The sequence below is a fragment of the Trichomycterus rosablanca genome, chromosome 25, assembly GCF_030014385.1.
Source record: "Trichomycterus rosablanca isolate fTriRos1 chromosome 25, fTriRos1.hap1, whole genome shotgun sequence".
Lineage (NCBI taxonomy): Eukaryota > Metazoa > Chordata > Actinopteri > Siluriformes > Trichomycteridae > Trichomycterus > Trichomycterus rosablanca.
The window spans coordinates 2,725,561-2,751,516 of record NC_086012.1 but is presented as its reverse complement, the minus strand read 5'-3'; the positions used below and the strand labels follow the sequence as shown (position 1 = coordinate 2,751,516).

The following is a 25,956-nucleotide window of genomic DNA, read 5'->3' as shown; positions in this document are numbered from 1 at the left end:
AGATCCTGGTATACAATTGAAGTCAAACTTGTACATACATTTGTAGAGTTGGGGTTTCAGTAATATAACTAAACCCTCTGGGTTAACAATAGACATACAGCAACATCATTGAAAGTCATTTAACGTCATTTACAATAATGGCATGGCCTCCTAATCCTTGCTAGGCATTATGATTGACTATAGCTAGTGACTTCTCGCTGCCCATAAAATAGTGCAACATTCCAGTTAGTGTCCTAGCATAGACATATCATCTATGTGTAAATGTGGATTTACACACAGATGGATTAAATGATCACTGAGATCATTCGCATCTTTAAACATTCCTTAACATGAGTGGGTGGCCAATTACACTTGCATTGTATTCCAAGCAGATAGCTTGATGCCTTTTTATATATAGAGTTTGACACATTTGCATCATGTTAATCAAGTATCACGTCATATTTATACTATAGTGAAAGGGTATGTTATAAATTAAGTTTCTAAGTACTCAGGTAAACTTCAAACAGGTAAAACAGAAATGTGAACTTGCAACGAATGGTTTGCTAATGTTGCAGAGTTCGTGTAACCCTGAAAAAGATGCTGTGAGCCTGAAAATCTGGACCTGTTAGCAGCTACAAAGTAAGGAGTGTGAGGGTTTTTAAGGACGTGTCTGTGCGTTTCAGCATAGGCCAGTGTGGCGTTTAAGAAGTCACTGATCTCAGAGCTGTGCGGCTTTGAAATTGATAGACTGTGTAAATAAGAATCATGGTTCTCTACAGGTCTGAAAACAGTGCTAAATGCTAAATGGAAGCAGATGTGCTGTACTTTTCAGGCCAGTAAGGCTTTAACTGGCCGTGGGAGATCCAGCACAGCGGCTGCACCTGCAAAGGGAGGTGAAAATCTGCTTCTTTTCTCAATAAAACTCCACAATCCAGGCCAGAGGTCCTAAACTCACTGGACATCCCCTACCTTCTACCAAAGAACTCTATGCTTCTCAGTAAGGTTAGTGCCCTCTGGCCTTATTTTCACCTCTGATGGTCACAGCTGACCTGATGCTTTCCTCACTCACCTAGGCTTTCACCTTAACCGCACTCTTGTGCGTCTTTACTCTTTTACCGCGTCTCTCAGGCGTAAACTGCGTAACCACCTCACGATGACCTGCTGTATAACTACGCCCACGACTTTAGGCTGTTTTTGCCAAGTTATCACGGTTCCCTGGAGCGATTGCGAGAATTTCATGGAATGGAAGCTTTACGGTACATAAAATGATCCGTTTCACATCATACAAACATAACAGGAAAAGGGATCTGACAGCCATATGTGAAAATTACAAGACGAGCCCAAAGACCCCTGGCGGCTTGTTCACACAAAAGCGCTTTGGTTCTTTTTTTCTGTAAAAATTCAAGCCAAAACAAGCGATCACACCCATGATCAATGCTTTCCCCCAATGGGTTTGTCTGTATCCATATTATTTTTGCTACCACTTCTTTTTCAGAGCTAATTGAGCAGGCCATATAAATACAATTTAGCAGGACTTATAAATAAAATACAGCAGTCCAGAATTTACTTTAAAAATCGAGATCAAGATCCAGATCCATGTATTCAAATGATTGTACATTGAGAGTTTGTCATCAAAGTCTTACCTGCCTGAGCCACTGTTACTAAGCTACTATAATTAGGAAACTTAATGTATAAATAAATCATGTGAACAATAAAAAGCACAACCATAAAAGACATTCAAACATATTTATAAATCTGAACCGCCTGACTGGATGTCTTCACATTTTATTGAATAATTGGTAGTCCGGCTGCAAGCAGGAGCGTCCAAAACTCTGTAATGTCTCATCACCCCTCATCCCCTATTATTATTTAAAATTGACTGATTTTAATAATGCACACATTTTAATAAATGACCAAAACAATATAATATCTGTAACTGTGAACATAAAGTGTATTACGTCGACCATCTGCGCTCTTTGACGCTGTTAAGATAAGAGATTAGCTCTCTGATGTAGACTGCATGAAACATGACCGTGTTTTTTCTTTGAGCAGCGCTCGTTCGAGCTGTAATTGCCGCGTGTATTTACTTTCATCTAACTATAACGTTTGTATGTGTGCAATGTAGGTAGCGGAGTGTGTGTGTGGGATCTGTGTTTGCTTTGCTGTGCTGGCCGATTGCTGTGGGCAGGTCAGTGTAGGTTACTCCTCGAGCTGGGTGGTAAAACGCTCCAGCTGTGTAGCTGTGCTACACAAAACATACGGATGCTTGACAATCTTGTTGGGATTATCTGGATTATATGGATTATATGGATTATATGAATTGCGTACAAATATGGTCTGATTTTCTGATCTGTGTTGTAATAATGGACACACACACAATCCGCCTAAACAAGCACACAAACAGATGTTTGTACTGTTCAGGACGTTACTGAGGTCCAACAAATCATCTTGATATGACTGTGTTAACATGGTGTCTGTTGACGTCTGTCAAAAATGTTCTGCGTCTATTGATTTCAGTGAGAAGCCTTAGTTGCCGGATTGTACACACGGACGAAATGTCCACGCTCCATCAGCCTTCGAAAACGTTCACCAGATTTTAACTTTTTAAGGAATGCACCATGTCTTCATGTGTCGGCCAATTAGGAACTGAGATTTAGTCATTCAGGCCAGTGAAGATGTTAAATATAGTACCTAAAAATATATATAGTATATAAATTAGTAAACAAACACTAATGCTGTCACTATTTAAATACTATTTAATACTTTGTATTTGATTTATCATGCAAGTTTGCCAATGATGCGATAAAAAACTGACAAATGCTAAGAACGTCCATGTGGAAGAATCCTCAGTGTAACAATAATTTGCTATGGCCATGGTATGTACCAGTTATGGGCACTTGAGGGTTAAGGGCCTTGCTCAGGGGCCACACCGGAAGCAACTTGGCAGTGGTGGTTCACTAGTCCAGTACGTTAACCCCTGAGCTACAACAGGCCACAAGTAGCAAAGATGGACACTAGAATTGTGGAATACATTTTTACTATGTAACCCTCAAAAAATGTACAACTGACTCCCAGAAATCCCAGGAGGAACAGGACTGCACGATCAAAGACAAAAATAAAGACGCACGTACGGGCTTGAAGTGGCTTCTGTAAACTCACTCGGAACTGAACGTAAAACTATAACCACAGTATTAGTCATTAATGTTTGGATAAGAACTGTTGAGAATTGCAGTGCGATTATGGCAGTCTGAGATGTGATATTTTGAGCTGCAGACGCTTCTTATCTGTTTGGATTGGCGAACCGATACGAAACATCTTGGAGCAATTTCCATGCATGGAATCGGCTGCGAGGGTGCATGAGGACATAAATAAGCGCATGCCAATGAGTTTTTACAGCGCTAAGCAACATACAAAGGCAATAAATGCATCCAGTTGTGATCTCTATCTAAGGGTCTGGTTTCCGAAAACAAGCTTAGGAAGATTAGCAGAGCAAGATGGTATGGTTAATTAGAACGGTGGAAAACCAGGGCCGATTCTTTACAAAAAAGGGCGTGCTTTGATGCTCGGGAATCTCATTCAAACCTACAGAGGATGTGTGAGTGTGGAGAAGATTTCGATCCTTGTGTGGTGGAGATAGAAGGTCTGGACAAAAAGGTTCATTAGGACGGTGCTGACAGACGGGCTCTTTCGACACTTATGCATAAGGAGCAAAGAGCACAGGACAAACCCAGAGCAAGTGACCCAAAGAGAAAGAGAAAGAAACAGCGAGAGAGGGGGGAGGCCGAGAACTTTTTGAGAACTTTTACTCATCCCGACCTACAGGGGTATCCGTTACTTTATCAGGTCAAAAGGAACCTGAGCGGACCGAACAACAAACACGCAGCACATTTTATGCTTGACATGAAGACCCATCTTATAACGCCAAGCATTACCCATGACATCGATGGGTCCCGATGCTGCAGACAGCCTGACGCTTACCGGAGCAGTACGTGAACAGGCTAAAAATAATAACGTATCATTAAGAGTGTGTTTTTTGGAGAGATGTTGGCTGGTGCACAACCACCGAGGCACAGGTACAGCCACAGAAAAACCGACCGTGTCTGAGAAAAGGAGGGCGCTTTGTGTTTTCAGGAAACGACACAGCAGAATTAATACATTTCTAATAAATATCTATAAATATCTATAGGGTACATTAGACAGTTCGGCAAATGGACATTTCCAATACTCAGCGGAGACAGTGGCTTTGAATAATAGCAGAGAGCATGTTCCAGACCTTGCATGGATCATTTCCCAACCTGAAACTTCCAGCAAACCCTTAACCTCAAAATAAATAATTATGTAGAACATTTAAACTTTCCTTTCCCGTTTTATACCCAGATGAAATGGGATATGAAACTACGCCGTGACGTGACGCAGGACGAATCGGGTGCGCTTACGGGAAGTTTGCGATGCGTACGGCCACGGGCACGTCCGACAGCTGGGCTGCCCACTTCAGGGTTGTGTCCTGATACACCAGCAGCATGCTGTTATGGTTGGCCAGCAGGAGGTTGGTGGTGGCCTCGGAAACTGTAAAAAGAAGAAGACGGTCGGTCAGTGCCACGCAAACGTACAAGGGGAAGGATGAGGTGTGTGTGTGTGTGTGTGTGTGTGTGTGTGTGTGTGTGTGTGTGGTCCCACACAGAGCAGAGTGTCAGGGAGGTCAGGTTAATGACAGGCTCCTGTTCTAACCCTGAATGCCACTTCAAAACAGCCTGAACTCACTTGTTTCTCACTTTCTCAAAAAGCCCTGGGATTAGGGAGAACGCCTAGAGATTATTTAAACCCTTGTGTGTCCAAAGCCTGTAAAGCAAATCTTTTATCAAAGAGGCAAATCAATGGCTTTTACTTAAATGGCATCTTGAGATGGTTTGAGTATGTGAAGGTGAGGCACACAGTCATTACTGTGTTAAAGCCTTTGTAGATCAGAGCGGCAACATATGGGCAAAAAAAGCACTTTATGCCTCATACCATCAGCACCAGAATTGCTGGTGTCATTGGTAAAGAGAGGTCCACTTTTATTTTTAATTTTTTCATCCTTGTCAGGGTCGCAATGGGTTCGGTTTCCAGAATCACTGGGTGTAAAGCAGTAACACACCCCAGACAGACCGCCATTTCAACACAGGGCCTCGACCATTAACTGCACCCCCGTGTCCCCAAAGACTTAGCCAATCAAGTCATATGTAGATGCCCGGCTGGCTGATAAAACCACTGAGGATTCGAACCCTGGGTCACAGCAGTGGTGGGCTAGCTTAATTTACCTCTGCGCCACCCTCTGCGTATTTGTGATTCGTGATTGACTGAAAATGCCACCTGAATGTCAGAAATCCCATCAAAAATAATTTGCTGCTGAGAAATTTGCATCCAAAAACCCGAACCAAATTTAATACTAACAAAAGCACTGATCAGCATTTTTAAGATTTATTTATTTTTTTTGGAAGGGGAAGGAAATAGATGACAGACACGGCACACCAAATCATATGCATTTTACTTTAAATAAATAAACTTCAGCTGGTTTGGATTGCAAATGCCTTTAGGTGTGTTTGTCCCACTGGGCCCTAACAAGCCAGACTGCACTCATGGGGCAGCCGAAACGCAAACCATCCTGTCTCAATGGGTTAAAAATGAAGTGCTGAATGAAACTCGAGCTTCCGCACTGATATTTTCCTTCTCACAGGGCAAAACTGAGCCACAGAAAGGCTCTGTGTTCGGATCAGCCGGACCTAAAATCTGCATGTGTAATCTGTTAAAACCAGAATGGTGCACAAATAAAGGCACTCTGGCATGTTAGCACGCTCACGGCTATAGGTAGCTTTGTGCATTGTGCAGTCGTACGTAACGAGCAGCAAGTTCAGGGGATTTCCCATTACGGAACGGTTAAGAATGACTGACTTGATGAGTAGCGGTCCATTTTTAGTGCACTGAATACACACTGAATGTCCATGAGATGACAAATGTATCTGTTTTTTTTTTTACATTTTGTCCCGGCAGTTGTTTGACAAACTGCAATCTGGCGTTTACCCGGAAAAAGCAAAGGTGATCCAGATTTGTGACACTTCAGGAGAAGGCTGGCCAGAAGGGACTGGACTGTATCATTACCTGAGGTGTAAGGGAGAAAGCAGCTTGGGTTGTACTCAAGTTTCTTCATAAAGCGAATCTGGCCATTGTCCCGGAGACAGAACAGGTTCCGTTCGCCAAGTATGAAGATGGAGGAGGCCGAGGGAGAGACTGAAGGGACGCAGATGTCCAGCACCTGTTCTCCCAGTATTAGTGTCCACTCGGCCTGAGAGACACACAGATTCAGGTAGAAGTTCATGTACAAATATATTAACACCTAAAGAACTTGGATGCTTTACATAATATACAGTATGAATGAATGCGCAAACCCAGGATTCAAACGCCAGAACTCAGACACAGCTTACATTTTTGTCAACAAATAGGATTCCAATTTTAAAACTCACGTAATCATCACACACTGACCGTAAGCCTCTTCCCAAAGCTTTTGCTTTGCTGTTCCGAGTTTTGCCTGGTGTCTGCGTCCGTTGCGACCGCCAGCGTCTCGTACCTGCATTCAGAAAAAAAGAGACTAGTCAGACTGGCACTGTGGCAATACAAAATATTACACTACAACAAGAACAATATTTTTATCATGTGTAATCAGCAGGTAAATTCTGGTCATGTTTTAGAGTTCAGGGTATTATTCGCGGTGATTTTTCGTCTTACGTATTCATAAATGACATCAATGTTTATTGGAAAGCAGAAGTTCTCATTGTGTTTTTGTTTACTGTTATACAGTGGACACAAATAACGACTTCCAAAGAGTTCTGCTATCACACTTAATTAATTTAGCATTGCACACTGAGCACTTGGTGTAAACTTTGCAGGCCACCCACTTCCCAGGGAAAGGTCTAATTTTTTATTATTTTTTAACAGTTTACAGATGATAACATGAATATTCTCTATACTTCTGCTGATCTTTCTCTATTACTGTTTATTTTCTTTTTTCAGCTCTTTGCAGGACAACCACTCATAAGAAAAGCTGCAACAGTTTTAAACGGTTTATCTTAACGTGGACAGATGAATATGTAAGTCTTTATCGATGCTACAGTGGCTTATTAAGCTTGTAAATTTGTTTAGGTGTTTGGGAGCTTTTTTAATACGGCAGGACAACGTTACAACAAGCTCCTTAAATCTCAGCTCATTCACTGAGCTAGTCTCCAAACTCATTCATCAGAGACAAATAACATACTTGTCTGAGTTGGAATGTAAATAACTAATTCATTGATTTAAAACATTAATTAATAATGAATGTAAACCAAGGCTTTTCCAAAGAGTATAAAGACAGTAATTAGTATATATAACATGTCAGAAAATGCAGCCAGCTGTACAATAAATTTTGCAAATGTAGAAATCCAAATAAAAAACATCCAACAGCCAAAGAAAAGAAACAGCGGTAGAGCTGATTATTCCACCTCATGCGCTTGATGTGAATGCACGTTTTCAGGCCGCCCAGGGAACGCTTTTCGCCCCACGCATGCATTTAGAAGTTTATGTTTGTGGCGACGCGACCATGTGCGTGCACGTGCTAGCATGAGGAATATATAAGCCGCGTGTGGAGGGTGCATATGTGTGAGTGGGTGGCTGAACGTGCAGAATGAGGCGTGATTTAATAGCCAAAGTTGTTTCGAGGTGGGAGTTAGACATTTCGAACAAAAATCAAAATGGACATGTTTTCACTCTGTTAGCAGAATGTGCACATTTCATACACTATATGGCCAAAAGTATTTAGACACCTAATCATGAACTTGTTGGACATCCCATATCAAAGACAAATTGGACTGAAATAGAGTGACCTCTAGGTGATCTTTTCAGCCACTCTTTTAAAAAGGCTTCTCACAATTTGTGCCCATTTAATCAAAATAGGATTTCTATGGCTGTATGGTCAGATGAATCCTGTTTTCTCCAAGAGATGGCAGAGGTGGCACCTAGATGCACTGGAGGATGTCCCACCTCACAACGTGCTAGTAGTCCAGGTACCAAATGCAGGTCAGAGCTGTTTTTTGGGTGGTTTGTATTAATGTGAGTGGTTATGGCTATTCGGTGTACATATCTACATATATGTCCTAATGTTTTCTCCCAATCAATTTCATTTATTAACATGTTTAGGCTTATAATACATTTAGTTCAGGGCTGTCACTGCTGGTAGCGCTGATGCTGCACAGAAACATGGGCCATAAGTACTCGGTTTTGATTCTTACCTCTGTTCACTATCTACGAGCAGTTTCTTATGCTCTCTTCATGTGCATGGATTTCCTCTAGCTACCCTGATTTTGACTTTGCTTCCAAAAATAAGCTGAAGTTGGACCGGCTGCTCTCAATTGTCTCCTTGTAGTGAGTGTGTGAATTACTTAATGTGAACATGTGTGTTGCCATAAGACAAACTGGCACCCTGGCATTCACAGATAGACCAAACTCACCGTGATCCCGACCTGAATGAGGCGTTTAGTGAAAATAAATAAATGAATGAATCTATCTGTCCTTTTGGGCTGTTATTACTCTCTAATAGCGATCCCTGCCTGCAGGCGCCGAAAAAATGGTGACGATAGACAAGTGACAACGCTATCAGGACGTTGTCCGAAAAATGTCCGCTTAGCCTGACGTTAACTAGCTTCAGCTGTAGTAACAGTGTCAGGGCCACGCGACGCCCACTCGACCAGCTGCCATTATTTTTCACCATAAACCCCCACCGTGTTGTCCTCCCTCAGACTCCGGATACTGAGGATGTGGTCAGTGGCACAGCAACTCAAGGAAGACTAAGATTGGCTTCCTCTCGTTCTCCACTCACATGTATAAGGTCCACATACGAACATCAGGTAAAAAGTCGAACTTACTCGAACGTACCGAAGCAAAACACGAGTCAGGGCAGAAGTAGTTTAGCGGTTAAGGTACTGGACTAGTAATCAGGCAAGGCCTTTAACTCTCAATTGCTCAGAGTGTATACTGTCACAATGCTGTAAGTCGCTTTGGATAAAAGCGTCTGCTAAATGCCGAAAATGTAAATGTATTGTAAATGAGTCAAGGTTACAAAATCTTGAACACTGAAAGTGGGAGCAGTAGTTAATCTCAGTAAGTGTCCCCCTGGGGCAGCCTTGTACTAAGTCCTTTGCTAGAGTATCTAATGGCACTGGGAGAAATCAGTTGGAATTGAACCCTTGACCTTTTGAACCATGGCCAAGTACACTGGACTCATTAAAACCTCATTAAAAAAGCTTCATGTGCAAAATCATTACAGTAGCGGTAGCTCAGTGGCTAAGGCTCTGCGCTACTGATTGCAAGATGAGATCAAATCTAAGCACTTTCAGAAAACCACTGCTCGGCGTTTGGATGAGGCCCTCAAAAGAGATCATTCGCACACTCGTTTACGCATTTTTCCAATTTCCCCCCCCCAATATGGTTGCACCCAATTATCCCATCGCATTTCGCTTCCTCTACTGCTGCTGACCTCCTCTCCTGACCAGGGAGGGCGGTGAATATCACACACCTCGAACCTGTGCAGCAGCCGACCACTTCTTTTCACCTGCACCAGCAGGTTCATATGGGGGATCGATATCTCACACAGAGACCTACGCAGGCGCCATCGACCAGCCAGCAGAGGTCGTAATTGCAGCAGTTATGAGGAATCCCCTGCGGCAATCCTGCTGTGGACAAGACAATCATTGTCTGTATAGGCACCCGGCTCATACTCCACAGTGACGAATTAAAGGAACCTTTTTCTATTGCTAATGCATACCTAATTCTTCTATATTTTATACCTGCCGGCAAATTCTGCAATAAAATCAGTAATTTTATAGTTCATTTTGTTTTTGTTTTACCATTGCTTTGTCCTGGTCAGAGTCAGAATCAACGAGCCAATTCCAAACTAAATGGTTTGATGACCACAGAATCAAGCGTTACCAATTTTTACCTGTAGCACTCCACTTGGCGGGTAGAAGAGACGGTGATAAAGGCGTCTGTGCGGGCGCAGTAGCAAAGTGGCCCTGGCAGCAAGAAGCCAGGAAGGAAGCGGCCAAATGCATAGCTCTCCTGCTCGAAGAACATCAGCATGCCATCCATGGACTGGATGCAGATGAAGTGATGACCTGATTACACCACAGAGGACAAAACAGAAGAAAAGCACCCTGAGCAACATAGCAAAACTATAGCAGAACTATTCACACACACAATAAATGAACGACTTGGCTTGTGCTGTGATGCTGGGCAGTTCTAAAAGCTTCCTCATGCTGGTGCTTTTGAGTGTATAAAGTTTGTCACACCCTCTCCCAGTCACGCTGTTTCAAGAGCGTGGCTCACACGTCTAAATCCGATCACAGAAAATGAGGCCTGCCTTGTATTCAGCTGTAAAACAGCAGCTGTTGCACACAAAGGCAGTAATTAGGTCTTTCTGCGCCATTAAAATTATGCTCACTTTTCAACGAGGGGTCAGCGAGAACCACACATCTCCACTGCGTATTGAAATAACCAGACACAACGTGTATGAATGACTAACTAGGTGAGAGTGAGTGTTAATGCTTTTTGGAAGGTTCAGCACGGCGTAATGACTTTTAATGTAGTGCGAGGGGTGTAATTGCCAGTCCAGACCGGCTTCGGGTCAGCACCGGGCCACCCAGCATACTGAACAGGCTGTACAGTTCATTCCGTTTCATTCTTACTACTGTCTGTTTTTCAGCTCCTGGACTTGCTCCTGCTCCGGGGACCTCATTAACATCGCCATCTACATGATTAATTAGACCATTTAGGAAGATTGCTTCCCCGGCGTTTCCACCCGCTGAATTTCTGACTGCTCATTTCAGCAGTCTCTCTTACTGTCTCTCACACTCGCAGACAAAAAGTCATTATTTAAAGCTGAAAATAAAATTGTGTTGCATGAACTAGATAAAAGCACAAAGCATTTACATGAATGAGCAACGAAGGAACTAAAATACAAGCTTTGCTGACACCTTGTGGAAGATTCTTGAATTTGAGACTAAAGGTAGACACTTATAAAATAGTTTTCTTCGCGTTGCAGCCTTTAAGCCACTAAATTTAAATAAAATAATAATAATTGAACAGTTCTAAAGTACAAGATATATTAATTAATCAACTTTTTGTAATATTGTTATTTATTCATAGAAATACACAATTTATTATTCATATTTATAAATAAAAAGTAGACAGAAATTTCATTTCATTATCATTGCTTTACCACCACCATAACCTGATCAAGGCTGCAGTGGGTCTGGTTTTCCATAATCCGTTAGCAATCCATTGCATAACATCGACCATCCACCCAGCCAATCATGTCTATACATAGCTGCTCAACCGCCGTAGCACTGTGGATTGGAACCCTGGATCCCAGCCGTTGTGGGCTAGAGTAATTTACTGACGCGCCACTCAAGAGCCTAGTTGACAGACATAATGTGTATAAAGTGTGTAAAAAAGATAAACGCTGATGAGCCAAAACATCAGGTCCACCCGCCTAATTTACAGTCAAATAGTTCTGAACTGCCGAGGCATGGATTCCACCAGACATCCAAAGGAAAATTTTACTAATCCATTCATTTTCAACAGAAGACACATACAGTACATTGAATTCTAAAGCATGCAAGATAGGGTCAATAACAAGAGTTATTGCCTTGGCCAGTGTTTAAGAGCAGCACACAGCAAGCAAATTGTAATAAGAAATCAAACATGACTGAATTGTAAGAACTGAAGAAATGAGCTCACCGGTGACCCCTCCGAAAGGGCCGTAGGTCATGTTGCAGGCCGTCCTCTGCAGGTTGTGCTCATAGACCAGACGAAGCTGGTAATGATCCCCATGTTCCACGTTCCCAGCAGTACCTGATAATGACATAATGATGCAGGAGCAGAAAACAATATTACAAGCACAAGCAGGGGTTTCGCAAATGCTGACCAATCCATATAGACCTCTGTCATACCTGGGGTTCAAATTTTGCTTCTTTAGGTTTGTACAAGAGCTAAAACGGGTGATTGGGGTATTATGAGGTATAATGAGACACAGAGAAAGTGAGCATGTGACTAGGAAATGGATTACCTTAGCCTAATAGATTAGATTTTATAGATTCAATAGTTTGGACACTAAATATGTGTGGGAGAGGTTGTGGATGCATCTTTAGCCATACAAATCCTTCAAAATTAAAACGTTATATTCTTGATTTTGATTTTATATGTGAATAAAACAAAGTGAAGAAAAATAGATTTTTTCAGGAGGGCACTGACCTGAGATGGCATAAACTGAGAGTTTTCTTGGATGCAGCACCGCCAAGTGAAGCAGCTCTGAGCATCTGAAGCAAAACCAAAATATATATCACATTAAAAATATATCATATTAAAAAGCAAAATCACACTATCAACCTGGCTCAGTGTCCAAACAGGCACGAAAGTTGAACCTCTGAGACTACGCCACTGGCAGGTGAAAAGATGCAGCTGGTAGCTGTACACGGGTCAGGGTCTCAGACATCCTCGGCCAGCGAGGGTGTGGTACATGCGGCAAAAAGAATTGCAACAGAGGATTTGGCAATGATTACATAGAGCAAAATATAGGATTTTCACAGTGTTCCAAGTTTACACCACATGTGTGCAATCAGACAATTAAGAAGTCTTAGCTGGAGGACCACTGGGCACGCTCGGCATGACTGCGTTCCAAACACACAGACAAACATTCCCAGTATAAGAGAAATGTGAAAGAAACTGTTCCAGTGAGGTCAATTTGTGGTTTCTACTGCAAACCTGTCACATCTTTCAACCCCTAAATGAGGTTTAGAGAACAAAAAACAAAAAGGAGAGTTTATAAATGTGGCACCAGACCAAAGCATGAAGCGCTGTGCCAGTAATAATACTTTCACTACACTAAATCTTCTCTGTCTTGGCACACCATTAAGATATAAAAATGTTAATAATAGGTTTCAACTGAGCTTCCTAAAACAATGACGAACCAAAACATCCAAATACGTGAGTAATCTTTACCACAGCGTGTAGTGTTATGGGAAGAAAGTGGGGAACTGGCTGATGTTCCTATGCAGAGACCGTGTGTGTCTGGGTTGGGTTCTGTTCAGTGCTCATCTCACGGGGCCAGACGGCTCTGGAAATACTTGTAAGGGATTTGGGTTAAATAAAGGAAAGACAGGAAGTCTTACTAGGGCAGAACAGAACATATCTGGAATATAATAAGCCAATCAATGCTTACTGAAAGTGGAGCCTAATAAAACAGCAGTGTTTATAACCGGCTGTGTTCCGAGGTGCACTCTACCGTACTAAATAGCATGTCTAATTAGATCTCGATCGATGGTTTAGTTACACACTGTGTAGCACATAGGATTTAAGACTTAAAGCCAAAAATCACTCCTGTGGGCTGTGTAAACATGGACGTCATCTTGCGTGGCTAAAAAAAACAGACAGCGTGCTGGGTAAATGTGAAGATGTGTCTTGCATAAATAAGGGCATAAATTATTTAGTTTAAATCTCTGTACAGCAGGTAAAGATGCTGTGTATTTATACTGGTTATAACCGGGACCCCACATTTAGGGTAAATAAATGCTAAATAAGTATATAAGTATATACTGGTGTCAGTGTATTCCACCATGCCCCTTATTTTGCATTTTGTGTTGCTTTATTCAGCTGTAGTTTGATTATAATTAAGAATATCCATTATGAACCCACAGCTCTATCTGAATCATCAGATTTTTTGGATTATCCTGAATAACACACTGCACACAGCTGGCCAATATTACAGCCATGATAATAACAGCAGGACTTTGAGAGAGAAAACTTACGAGACAAACTTCCCCAGTTCCACCTGTATGATGGGATCTTTTAGCTGCACTTCCAGAAGCTGGGCATCTAGTCCGCTCAGCTCACCCGACCTTGTGGCATGGGGGGCAAAGATCCGCAGCATTCCCATGTAGCTGCCCACCACAACCTTATCTACACAGCAACACACACACACACACACACACACACACACACACACACACACACACACACACACACACAAAGGGATACAGATATTTTTGCATTTGTTCTTTTTCTGTGATTGAATGATCACACACTACTTCATTCAAAAAAGCTTTTGTTCATTTGAGTTTATTGGTTTATCGTGGGGGGTTTATTTTGGGAAAATATGCTGAGTTAAAAATATATCAAATATGGATTATTAACTAAGCGGTGTGGAAAGTTATAAGAAAGGGCAACAACAATATGAAATGAACTGAGTAAATCAGTCATCATTAGAGGTGTACAAATAGAATGCATTTCCTTGTGCATATTAAGGCAAGGAAAAAATATCAGACGTACCATAGCCGCTGCCGCTGTTATCCACATCTCCGACGCACAGGCAGCCCTGGTCAAACTCCTCTCCCTCACCCAGGACTGCCGACCACCAGTCTCGTGCCTTAAACAGAGACATCTCACTGCGATGGGAGGAGGTAAAAAAGTCGGTCAATCACTGGAAACTCAACCAGGCTCTGTTCACATTACGGCCACTGCTGAACGAAAGTGTCCAGATTGACTGACACTCGAGTGCTTGAGTTTGACAAGCAGAAACGAAATTTTTAAAAATGGATCCTGTTTATAACTATTTCCAAATCCAGAGGTTTCCATTAATGAAAGGTTTGACACTCATAATTTTCACTCTAAGTGTTACTCTGCAACAGAAAAGCTTATTCAGGGTGAATTCCTGTGTTTCCAGAATATTGCCTAACCCACCAAGACCCTGACCAAGATTAAGTGGTTACTAAAAAGAATACATTTAATAAAACCGCTAATATAAATATGAAAGTTGATTCTACATTGATTTTATGCAATTCTTATAGTTTATAGTGTAGGTCTTTTGGGTTTGTTCAGTATTTTTTAATGACACATAAGAGAGAACTTATTTTAGGTTGTACTACAGTGCTGTAATCCCAGCATTTCCAGTGACCTGGACAGATCTCAGTCATGCCACTGACTGGGTACCCTGTGTCACGTGGAGAGGATTTGTTTTGAAGGCAAGCAGCTTGACTAATTTCTGGCTGCTGAGCAGGTGGAAGAGACAGCTAATCCAATCCAGAAGGAAAGAAATGGAAATTGAGAAGGACACAATGGCTATGTGTAAACTGCCAAACAAGGCACAATACTTGTTCTCTGGCATTATATACAGTATATGCATTATGTATACATTATAAATTGGGGCGGTATGACAGCATGCAGTATATCCTGAGGTAGTATGCAGTCTGGTAATGTATAGTTTATTCTAGGGCAATGCACAGTAAGCAAGTAGGTCCAGGGTCCTTTCTTTGTGTAGTATGCATGTTCTCTATAAGTCTATATAATGGTGCGGGTGTGGTATGCAGTATCAAAGTATATACTGGGGTAGTATGTAATATGCAGTATGCAGTATGACAGTGTATAGTGGTGCAGCTTGAAGAATGGGTGGCACACAGCCTAGATCCTGGGTTCAGACCTCTCCTCAGTCAGACTTTTGCATGTTCTCCCAACGAGTGGGTTTAAGTGGGTACACTGGTAATCCGCCACCACTCAGTACATACCAGAAGGAAAACTGGGATCTTGTGACTGCTTCTAAATGAATAAATGTGTTAGTGTGTTGTTCTGAAATGGAATGGCCTTGCTCACAGTGTTTCCGGGTGGCGGCAGACACACCGCGACCCTGATCATGGGTTAGGAAAAACTAATGTTTGGAATACTAAAGGATCAGGATGGAGTCAGCCTGTTGAATGTTTTAGGAATAATGTAACGGACGTGTACATCAGCATCACTGGCTAGTAAATAATACCAACACGGTTATAGAAACTACTGGAACAAAACGCATTTGTTTTGGTTTGGACTTTATATAAGTATATAAGTGATGTCTAGAAGGAATAAATTACCCGTATCCGTTAAAAAGCTTAGCTAGCAAGATATACTAATTATTTGAAGTTCTTAGGCTGCATCCTGAATTAAAATAACATGTCAAAATAACAGTTACTTTACCCACAGCGTTATTGTTATTACACATTAGTTAGTATTGTAGTATGCTTGTTTGTTTGGGACGTAGCCGAAAATGCTAGCTTGCTGAAAGAAGGGGCTAACCCGAGGTCGTATCCCAAATGGCTTTAAAATCCCTAAATAGGTGACCTACATAGGGTAAACAGTAATCCTTTTTCGACACCGTGTAGTGCACTATACATATATAACCGAGTTATTTGGTATTCACCCCAACACAGTCGCACAAGAAAGCTAATTTACGAACATTTCTAAGCGTAAGTATTTATGAAATTATAATATTTGCGCGTTTACCGTTAATTGTTGGAACACCGAAGCCGCGCCGAATTCGTTTAACGGTCATTCACGAGCTCGTGCATCTCACCTCGCGCACAGCAGCGCGTGCGTTCGCGGCGCTGTTGCCATGGCAGCGACACCAACGGTGATTAAGAGTGATGCAAAACCAGCTGAATAATCTGATTTCTCCAAAATAAAAGTTTGGATCATGAGTCTGGAAATGTTTAATGATATCTATATTCTTTATTTATTCATTTATTATTCATTTACTATAATTTTCACGTCATGTTTTACACATGTTTGGTTACATTCATGACAGAAACGGTAGTTACTCACTACACAAGATGTCAAACACAGTCATGGACAATTTAGTATCTCCAATTTACCTCACTTGCACGTCTTTGGACTGTGGGAGGAAACCGGAGCTCCCAGACACGGGGAGAACATGCAAACTCCACACAGAAAGGACACGAACCGCCCCTCCTTGGGATCGAACCCAGGACTTTCTTGCTGTGAGGCGACAGTGCTACCCACCGAGCCACCGTGCCGCCCCTATTCGCCCCTATGCTGTATATGTGGGGAGGACTTGGTGGTGTTAGCGCCTCAGTTTAAAAATAGATGTTAATGTAGTAGCTTTGGTGTCAGGACCGCTCACGCTGTGTCTTGTGTTTAACACTCACTTATTGTTTCATCACATATAGAAACCACAGTACTCAAATCAAAAGAGAAACAGCTTGTTAATGCTTCTTTATTAAAACAAACAAACAATACATACATACATACATACACACAAAAGTTGATTCTATCTAGAGTAATTAGGATTGTATCTGTCAGTACTGGACTGTAAAAGTACACATATACATAATATACGTATGTTCTTAAGTCAGATTCGGGACAAGGCTACAAGGGCAGTTGTAGTCTAGTGGTTAAAGTATTGGACTAGTTATCAAAAGGTCACTGGTTCAAGCCCCACCGCTGCCAGGGTGCTGCTGTTGGGCTCTTGAGCAAGGCTTTGAAGCCTCAAGTGCTCAGACTGTAATACATTACTTGAGTGTTCATCTCTCCAGCCAGACTGACAAAGCTACCTAGTTCAATCCAAATGAAGCTCAAGCAAAACCTTAAGAAGCTTCAGAAGATCCATAATTCATCTCAGACAGCAGAACATGAAAGATTTCCCTTAAAATGAGACAGACAGGCCTGGACTTGTATAATATATTACTGACTATTAACTATCATGGCAACAATCTGGTAGGTTAAGATAAACTTCATAAGAACTCTAAGCAAAATAATCACTAGGCTGAGGTTTTTCTAAACAATCTTGGTGCCTTGAAAAGTATTTAACCTCCTTAATTCTGTTATACTATTTCAGCTTATTTACAGGTCAACTCTTTGTAAGGTCTATCAGTATGATAGAGACTGTCCACAGAACAAATTAAGTCAAAATATGATCATACAGAAGTGCAAATTTGGAGAATGATCATGCAAGACCATTCAAAAGGCAACAATTATATCAGACATCAGGCCAGGATTAGGAGATAAATACTGTTTCAAGGCACTAAAAGCTTTCATTTAATAACTCATGAGCTTTGTCACAACAAAGAAACTAAAATATAGATCTACAATGTACATCTAAAATAAAAACTATACATTTCTGTACTGATAAGATATACATATATAAAAATACTGATTGGCTCAAAAATCTAACTAGAGCAGAGCAGCTCGACATGATGCTTAGGATCAGCAAGCTAAGTATCATGCTGAGCAAATGATGACGGGAAGCCCTCAATCGTCGTCACTGTCACTTCCAGATTCACTGAGCTGCAGATCATTTCCTACAATCACACCAGCGAAAACATCATCATGTTAAGATGTTTAAAAACACTATATATCCAAAAGTATGCAGACACCCCTCTTTATTATTGACTTTCAGTCGCACCCACTGTCAAAATATAAAATCATAACATCTGAGCATAACCGTCCCCCTGTGCACAAAGCAAGATCCATAAAGACATGGTTTGTTTAACTAGTTTGGAGTGCAGGGTGCACAATCCAGAATAATGCCCATAGGTTTGGAATGTGATGGCCAGGTGTCCACATACTTTTGACAACATCACATCACATCACATATGTTGTTGTATTGTAAGTGTGTGCCGGTATATTGTGTGTAGCTGTGTGCGATGCTTACTGAGTGTGTTTATAATCTGGTTGCTGCCCTGTGGTTTATCCACGCCGTTACTCTGGGAATCTCTGTTAGGGGAGACGTGGAGGCTGGGGGTCTCCTCCTCTCCGTCACTACTGGAGCTGTCATCCCCACTGCCTGAACAGCTGCCCGAGTCTGAGGAACTGCTGCTGCCACTGCTGCTCATCTGCTCGATGATCTCCACCTCCGCTCTCAGCTCTAACAGAAATAATTATAAGGTATATTTAATGCATCATCATATTTCCAGATCATTTTTCCATCCAAGTCCTGAGATATGCATTGACAGTACACAGCTGTATACAGAATAAAAGCTCAGAATAAAATGTATGTACTGATAGGAAAAGAGCTACGTATTTATTTACCTCTTTTTATGTCGTCCAGCTGAGGTTCAGGAGACGGGTTATCTTTAGTCGGGGAGGTCTTGGCCCCGGCGCTGAGTTTTGTAGGGGTACGGAACTGAGATGGAGGTTGATTGGCTCTTACTGACTGCTGCTCCATCCGAGGCTGGATCTTACTGCTGCCCTCGGCTCTGATAAACCAGTAGAGGTTAACATAGCTGAAATATTAGTTATATTACTCCTATATAAATGAGGTACAGTACATGCTAGATTGGTTTCTTATTGCGACAGACTTTATTTTAGTGTTCTTACCTGGTCTTCTTGACCTGAATGCTGCTGCTAAGCTTTTCCAGCACAAATTCCCCAGTGTCATGATTGATGATCAGCACACAGTCCTTCTGATATGGCCGTTTGTTTCCTTTGAAAACCGTCATGGGAGGCGTTGAACCCTTGTTATTAAATATGGAATGAAGACAGTTAAGCACAATATACTGTGTTAAGGCACATGATATCAATAAATGTGCTGTAAATGACAGAAAACATCCTGCTTACTGGTATATGAGGTAGAGTAATGGTGACCTCGTCTCCTTTCCCAACCTGCAGCTCTCCTTCGCAGGAGGTGTCGATGGATGCTGGCTTAAAATCATCTACATATAAAAGAAACACAGTCAGATATGATCAGGCGTTTACATACAAGTACACAAGGCAATCTCAGGATCTCAATTATTTCTGCAGCTGTTCTTTATACATAACTATTGTTGGGAACACATTGATTTTTGATTATTTTTGTTCTATTTTTAATTATGACAAAATCTGTTGGGTCAAAAATATTCTTACAGAAATGTTTGATATTAGTTTGTAGATGATATTTTTTCTTAGGTTGATAAACACTTTTATTTATATGCACTTCGACCAGGCGTGTGTTTGACCCTGCACCTCCGCTAAAATGATATAAAAATATACCAAACAGTTAATGAAAGTGACAGCAAACAACGTTGATGTATAAAGACCATTGTAAGTAGAAATTTGAAGTGGATTTTTGTACTAGATATGTTTATTCATTTTTATTTATTAGGATTTTAACGTCATGTTTTACACTTTGTTGCACTTTTGGTTGCATTCATGACAGAAACGGTAGTTACTCGTTACACAAGATTCATCAGTTCACAAGTTTAATGTCAAACACAGTCATGGACAATTATGTATCTTCAATTAACCTGACTGCATGTTTTTGGACTGTGGGAGGAAACCGGAGCTCCTGGAGGAAACCCATGCAGACACGGGGAGAACATGCAAACTCCACACAGAAAGGACCGTTCCACCTGGGGATCAAACCCAGGACCTTCTTGCTGTGAGGCAATAGTGCTACACACTGAGCCACTGTGCCAGATATGTACTGGACTATATGTACTGGACTGTAGGTCTAAACATTTGTTTATGTGAAACCAGGTACTTTTAGGAAATCATAGTAATCACTACAAACTCAGAGATCAAGCCAATTAAACATAAATTGGAGAATTTGAGCCGTCTTGGAATATGTTTTCCACCACCATCATAAAACCACAGCCATCAACACTGGTGGCCCAACACTACACTCATATGGGCTTTTTATTTTATTTATGACTAGTCTGTAAATAACAGCTCCACTGTAAACTCACTGTGTGGTTAGTAAATAAAAGAACCAGATCTGATTATTTACAGGTAAATAATGAATAATAATGATTGTGTGACTCACATCTGATGGTGTGAAATGAAGATTTTGGTCTTTTCTCAAAGCTTTCTCCGAGCTTTAACACGTGCTCCTGTTTATCTAACTGAGGATTACTGCTCCCGTTCATCACTGCTGATTATTCACTATAATATCATCTACATTTATTCATAAAGTTCTTTATTAAAGTTAAAAACCTTCACTGTAAAATCTGATCAAAACAAAACTCGACATGAACGTGTTGACGGAAATGCGTTTCTCTTCTTACCAAAATAAAAGTCTCCGAATCAAGTTCACAACCTGATACAGTGCACAGGATCTAGTGAAGTGATTCTTTGACCACTGGTCCTATTTTATTTATTTATTTATTTATTAGGATTTTAACGTCATGTTTTACACTCTTGGTTACATTCATGACAGAAACGGTAGTTACTCATTACACAAACTTCATCAGTTCACAAATTTAATATCGAACACAGTCATGGACAATATTGTGTCTCCAGTTCACCTCACTTGCACGTCTTTGGACTGTGGGAGGCAACCAAAGCGCCCGGAGACACGTCCACACAGACACGGGAAGAACATGCAAACTCCATCTGGGAATCGAACCCAGGACCTTCTTTCTTGCTGAGGCGACAGTGCTACCCACCAAGCCACACAGTCCTATTTTAAAGACTTAAAATATTTGTGACCCCACCACAAACCTTCTTGCAACCCAGTCAATTATCATTTTTGCATTTGTCGTATATACTAGGTATATAAAGGGAGTCAAGGTTGACTATATAGAATAGAATGCCTCTATTTGTCATATATATCTTTACGTATGACAGCTTGTTTGGAAGATGGGTTCAGAGCACAGGGCCAGCCATCATATGGTGCCCCTAGAGCAGAGAGTGTTCAGGGCCTTGCTCAAGGGCCCAACAGTGGCTGCATGGCAGAGCTGGGATTCGAACTCTCAACCTTTCAATTGATAGTACAAAGCTCTACCCACTAGGCTCCCACTGTCCCTCGTTATTATACAATAATAATAATGATAATAACGCATTTTTATTTAATCAAGTTTACTAGCTCCTTAATTCTGTTGGCTGGTCCTTTTTCACTTACACCCTAGTGGTAATTTAGAGCACCCAGTCCACCTACTGGCATATTTTTTTTAGAAATATGAAGATAACAAATATGTTCTATGTGCAAATTAATCCAAAATGTTGTAAACAAAAATCTGAAATATGAGGATTCTTGTTTTAGGAACATTCTGAAGCGTTTAACCAACATGTTATGCTGTGTTAAATAAATCCACTGTACCCTACGAAGGGTTAAACCCACGATGGGTGCTCGACATGCCTGGATTTGGTTGTCTGGACTCTAACCTACTGCAATATGTTGTGAGATATCTGACATAAACTAGATTTTATACATTGGACCCTAGTGCGTAAATTATGACCTAAAATAGAACATAACTAGCGCACTACATAGGGGACATGACTTGGTTTGGGACCTGCAGGTGGTTTCACTTCTACGACACCGACGCGTATGGGGTGACGGGCTTTCGATTACCGTAAAAATACAAATATACGCGCACAGTGAATAAACCACTTAAAAAGAGACGTATGTGAAAGTGCAGAGTGTAATAGAAATAGATTTTACACACTAAAGACTGATATTTATCTATTTTTGAAAACAATAAAACCTTAAGATATACAAAATATGAACAATGAAAACAACAAAGAACCTATATTGTGTGTATTACGCTAAGCAAACGCGCAGGCTCAAGCAAGTGTTTTAACCAATCACAGTGCAGCAAATAGAAAAGGGGCGTGCCTATGACGGAAAAGCGGTGGGATTAAGGAATCGTACCGGAGACACAGAGACTGAATGAAACCCACTAAAGAATCTAATAATGACAGCTGCACAACAACCTCAGCTTATTTTATTATTTAGTGGGAAAAGGAAATCAGGGAAGGACTATGTGACTGATTTAATTCAAAACAGGTGAGCTGTGCTTTCAACTTTTACACACCAAACACGTTTATAAAGTTCAGTGTAGGCTTTATGAACATATGCAGAATACAGGTGGTGTAGAAAATTCTCTAACGTTATTTCACTTTGTGGTATGGCTTTACAATTCCTTGTTTGTGATTATAATGGAGTGCAGGTAGTGAATTCTCTCTGCCCATATAAATAGAGCTAGTTCAAAAGTACATCAAGGAAAGAAAGAAGGTCTGCTCCTGCTCCTGGGTGTCCACATACTTTTGGCTATATTAAATATAATGACATTAAATAGGTTCAATCGTTAAACCAACATGGCATTACACAAAGGGAACTTGAGTGAAAATAAAACAAACTTTGTAAAGCACAAATGACAAATGGACAAAGCTACCCAACACCTATATCACCCCTAACTTAGTAACAGGTTGCACCACCTTTAGAAATAAATGCAGTGGGTAGCACTGTCACCTCACAGCAAAATGGTCCTTGGTTCGATCCATAGGTGGGGCGGTCCAGGTCCCTTCTGTGTGGTTTGCATGTTCTCTCCATGTCCGTGTGGGTTTCCTCCGGGAGCTCCGGTTTCCAGTGAGGTAATTTTCCATGACTGTGTTTGACGTTAAACTTGTGAACTGATGATTCTTGTGTAACGAGTAACTACCGTTTCTGTCATGAATGTAACCATAATGTGTAAAACATGACGTTAAAATCCTAATAAATAATAATTAGAAATAAATGCAATTGAAACACTTCTTATTTGTAATAATAGTGGTGTAAAAATAACTGAGAGATCCGACTGTGACCCTACATCTAACATCACTGCTTGCAGTTTATTTAGAACTGTATGGAAGTGTGTAAGCTGTCAAAACAGTATTAATTTATATATTTACAGACTGGGATCAAAGGTGTGTTGTATTCTTCGGCTGTCTGGACCCCTCAAAGAACAATATGCACAGGTACCCATCATCCCACTGTTAAATGTCACTTCGTTGCAAACATCAGATCAAAAATGTAATAATTCCTCCCTTTTTAGGAACACAGTCTGGACTATGAGGAGCTGCTTGGAGCGGGGGACTATAAGGAGAAGCATCGGGCGGAGATGATCCACTGGGGGGAGAACAGGAGAGAGAAGGACCCGGGCTTCTTCTGTCGTATGGCAGTACACAGAGCCTCCCAGCCTGTGTGGGTGAGGACAACCTCTGAGTCCAGTAGAAATGCGTGATCATAAACTGACTCGCTATAAGCCAAAATAACAACGTGGTCAGATAATAATAAACACTCTAGAAAATAAAGTTAACCTGAGGTGAAGTCTTGAGATTAACAGATCCTGCTTGTGTTGATTTAGTGGATTGATGGTTCATGTATTGTACAAAGGAAAAAAAAGACATTTTCTTAACTGACAGCAGTACTGCTGGGAAGGATGAATAGGATAAAGCCAGTCATTCATACAGGGAAGGGGAGAAGTGTAGGAGAAGGAAGTAGATGGATGTGAGGATCCATAACGAACTGTCTCCCTGTGCTCACCTAATATCTAATATCTTCTGTCGGTCTCCTGTATCAGATTGTGAGTGACTGCAGGCGGATGTCTGATCTGCAGTGGTTCTGGAGCGAGTACCCACAGCAGTGTGTGACTGTCAGAGTGGAGGCTTCAGAGCAAACCAGAGCTCAAAGGGGTTGGAGATTCACAGCAGGTAAAATAAACCACTCAGTCTCCAATTAGACCAGTGGAGACACTTAAATCCAGATCTGAGAGGTAATGGGCCTTACATTGTGCATAGTGGGAGTAACTGAGTAAAGGACAAAAAAAAATAATGCATTGGCAACTGCGTATAAATAAAACTTACTATTAAAGAGTCATAACTGTTAGACTAAACAACGCTATGATCTCTCTGCCTCTCCTCAGGAGTGGATGATGCCGAGTCTGAATGTGGTCTGGACCAAGTTGCGAATTTTGATTGGACCATAAAAAACGAAGGAGATGCCACTGTTCTCGACAGACAGATTGAAAGTCTGTTAACTTTGGCTAAAGAGAGGACACAAAATGACCAAAGCACACAAGACAGCATCAGATTAAATGGACGATGAAGATGAGACATCCTGGTGGGGGGAAAAGGCATTGCTTTCGACACCTCAAAACATTATGGACAGTATTCTGATTTCAGGTCCAGCGCCACCTGGAAACACATGGACAACTCGCACACACTCACAACCAACTTTGGTCAATTTACATCAGCCAATCCACCTTCTGCATGTTTTTGGAAGGCTGGGCAGAATTCAGAAACCAGAGAAAAATGAAAGAACATGTAAAGCTAGAGGAACAAACTGAGGTTTCCAGGACCAGGCTGCTTTGTGGCCTCCAGTTTACAAGCTGTGCCAAGTCGCTCAGATAGAATTTTCAGTTTAAATGTTGAACAGGTTCGTCTGGTTTTACATTTAAAATGTCTCAAATGTTTAGACTAAGTATTTTACACGTAATTGCTGCTCTGGAATTGTGTTGTACATGAACTATAAATAAATATATTTACAGAATGAACTTCTTTAAAATCATACTTGCTACCATTAATTACACCCTTATTAAGTCAAACATGCTGAATTCTGCACTATTTTATCCATGAACTATATCAATATTGTTTTCAGATTAGACAGTCCATATCCCCCTCCTCTTTCTGCACCAAGACATACACACTTCAGAAATTGGAGTTATTTAAATTTTAGACATTTATTTACATTTGGCAGATACCAAAGCAACTTACAACTGAGACAGGATACAATCCAAGCAACTGAGGGCTCAGAACTTGAGGTTTGTGGGTGGTACGGCTTAAACCCTGGATTGTAAAAGCAATAGCCCAGTACCTTAAATATAAAACATGTAATTTGTTATGATTTGGGCCCAGTTTGGTAGTTGTGATAGGAGTGGTTTAAATTTGATTATATATAATTTAACATGACAAGATACTCATGTACAATCACCCTGAAATCGGGCGAGACAAATCAGTCCAGCTATCCTATAAATGTAATATTTAGATAAAAGATAGCAGATACAGCCCACTTCCATCTTCTGCTGCAGGGTTCCTTTGTCGGACCGTCCTGTCCAAGCCACCTAAATGCAGGTAATATCCTGAATGTGTATTAGTTCCTTGATGTCCAAAAAAACTCACCATTAGACCTTCACACTGACTAAACTCTGAACTCTAATCTGTAAGGTCTCCTGATTTATAAACCATCTACACGTGTTTAAGCTAATTAATCCAAATACCATGCCAAAAGAGGATGGGTCCTGTTGAGTATTGGGCCCTTCATGGTTTCTCTCAAAAAGCCAGTCATTGAAGCCTTGCTTGTGAGGGGGGTTTTTGGACCTGGATTTCTGTAAAGCTGTTGTTAAAGTTCTATTGTCAAAGCAC

The 25,956-nt window shown here is 41.1% G+C and overlaps 3 protein-coding genes across 4 annotated transcripts in view; 1 reads left to right on the top strand and 2 right to left on the bottom strand.

Annotated features, from left to right (window-relative positions):
• bbs9 (Bardet-Biedl syndrome 9) overlaps positions 1–16,408 on the bottom strand; it is a 106,021-nt gene extending 89,613 nt beyond the window's left edge. Inside the window, exons 1-9 of one of the 2 annotated variants that reach the window (XM_062987587.1) lie at positions 16,345–16,408; positions 14,365–14,480; positions 13,845–13,995; positions 12,292–12,356; positions 11,779–11,892; positions 9,980–10,154; positions 6,496–6,580; positions 6,115–6,298; positions 4,416–4,545 (exon numbers count right to left, since the gene is read on the bottom strand). In XM_062987587.1, the coding sequence (XP_062843657.1) occupies positions 4,416–4,545; positions 6,115–6,298; positions 6,496–6,580; positions 9,980–10,154; positions 11,779–11,892; positions 12,292–12,356; positions 13,845–13,995; positions 14,365–14,476 (1,016 nt within the window). In that variant the 5' untranslated portion in view covers positions 14,477–14,480; positions 16,345–16,408. Of the gene's footprint in view, positions 1–4,415; positions 4,546–6,114; positions 6,299–6,495; positions 6,581–9,979; positions 10,155–11,778; positions 11,893–12,291; positions 12,357–13,844; positions 13,996–14,364; positions 14,481–16,042; positions 16,086–16,344 lie in introns of those variants that run through there. The other variant, XM_062987589.1, reaches the window with a different exon arrangement.
• A 650-nt stretch (positions 16,409–17,058) lies between these two features.
• Positions 17,059–20,811, bottom strand: eaf1 (ELL associated factor 1). The gene is made up of 6 exons (XM_062987723.1): positions 20,600–20,811; positions 19,417–19,511; positions 19,177–19,313; positions 18,889–19,055; positions 18,512–18,724; positions 17,059–18,158 (listed from the first exon to the last, which is right to left on the bottom strand). Exons 1-6 carry the CDS (start codon positions 20,700–20,702, stop codon positions 18,109–18,111), a joined length of 765 nt encoding a protein of 254 aa, XP_062843793.1. The 5' UTR covers positions 20,703–20,811; the 3' UTR covers positions 17,059–18,108.
• A 1,658-nt stretch (positions 20,812–22,469) lies between these two features.
• Positions 22,470–25,075, top strand: pmvk (phosphomevalonate kinase). The gene is made up of 5 exons (XM_062987930.1): positions 22,470–22,561; positions 23,448–23,511; positions 23,589–23,741; positions 24,117–24,246; positions 24,459–25,075. Exons 1-5 carry the CDS (start codon positions 22,470–22,472, stop codon positions 24,638–24,640), a joined length of 621 nt encoding a protein of 206 aa, XP_062844000.1. The 3' UTR covers positions 24,641–25,075.
• The last annotated feature ends 881 nt before the right edge of the window (positions 25,076–25,956 follow it).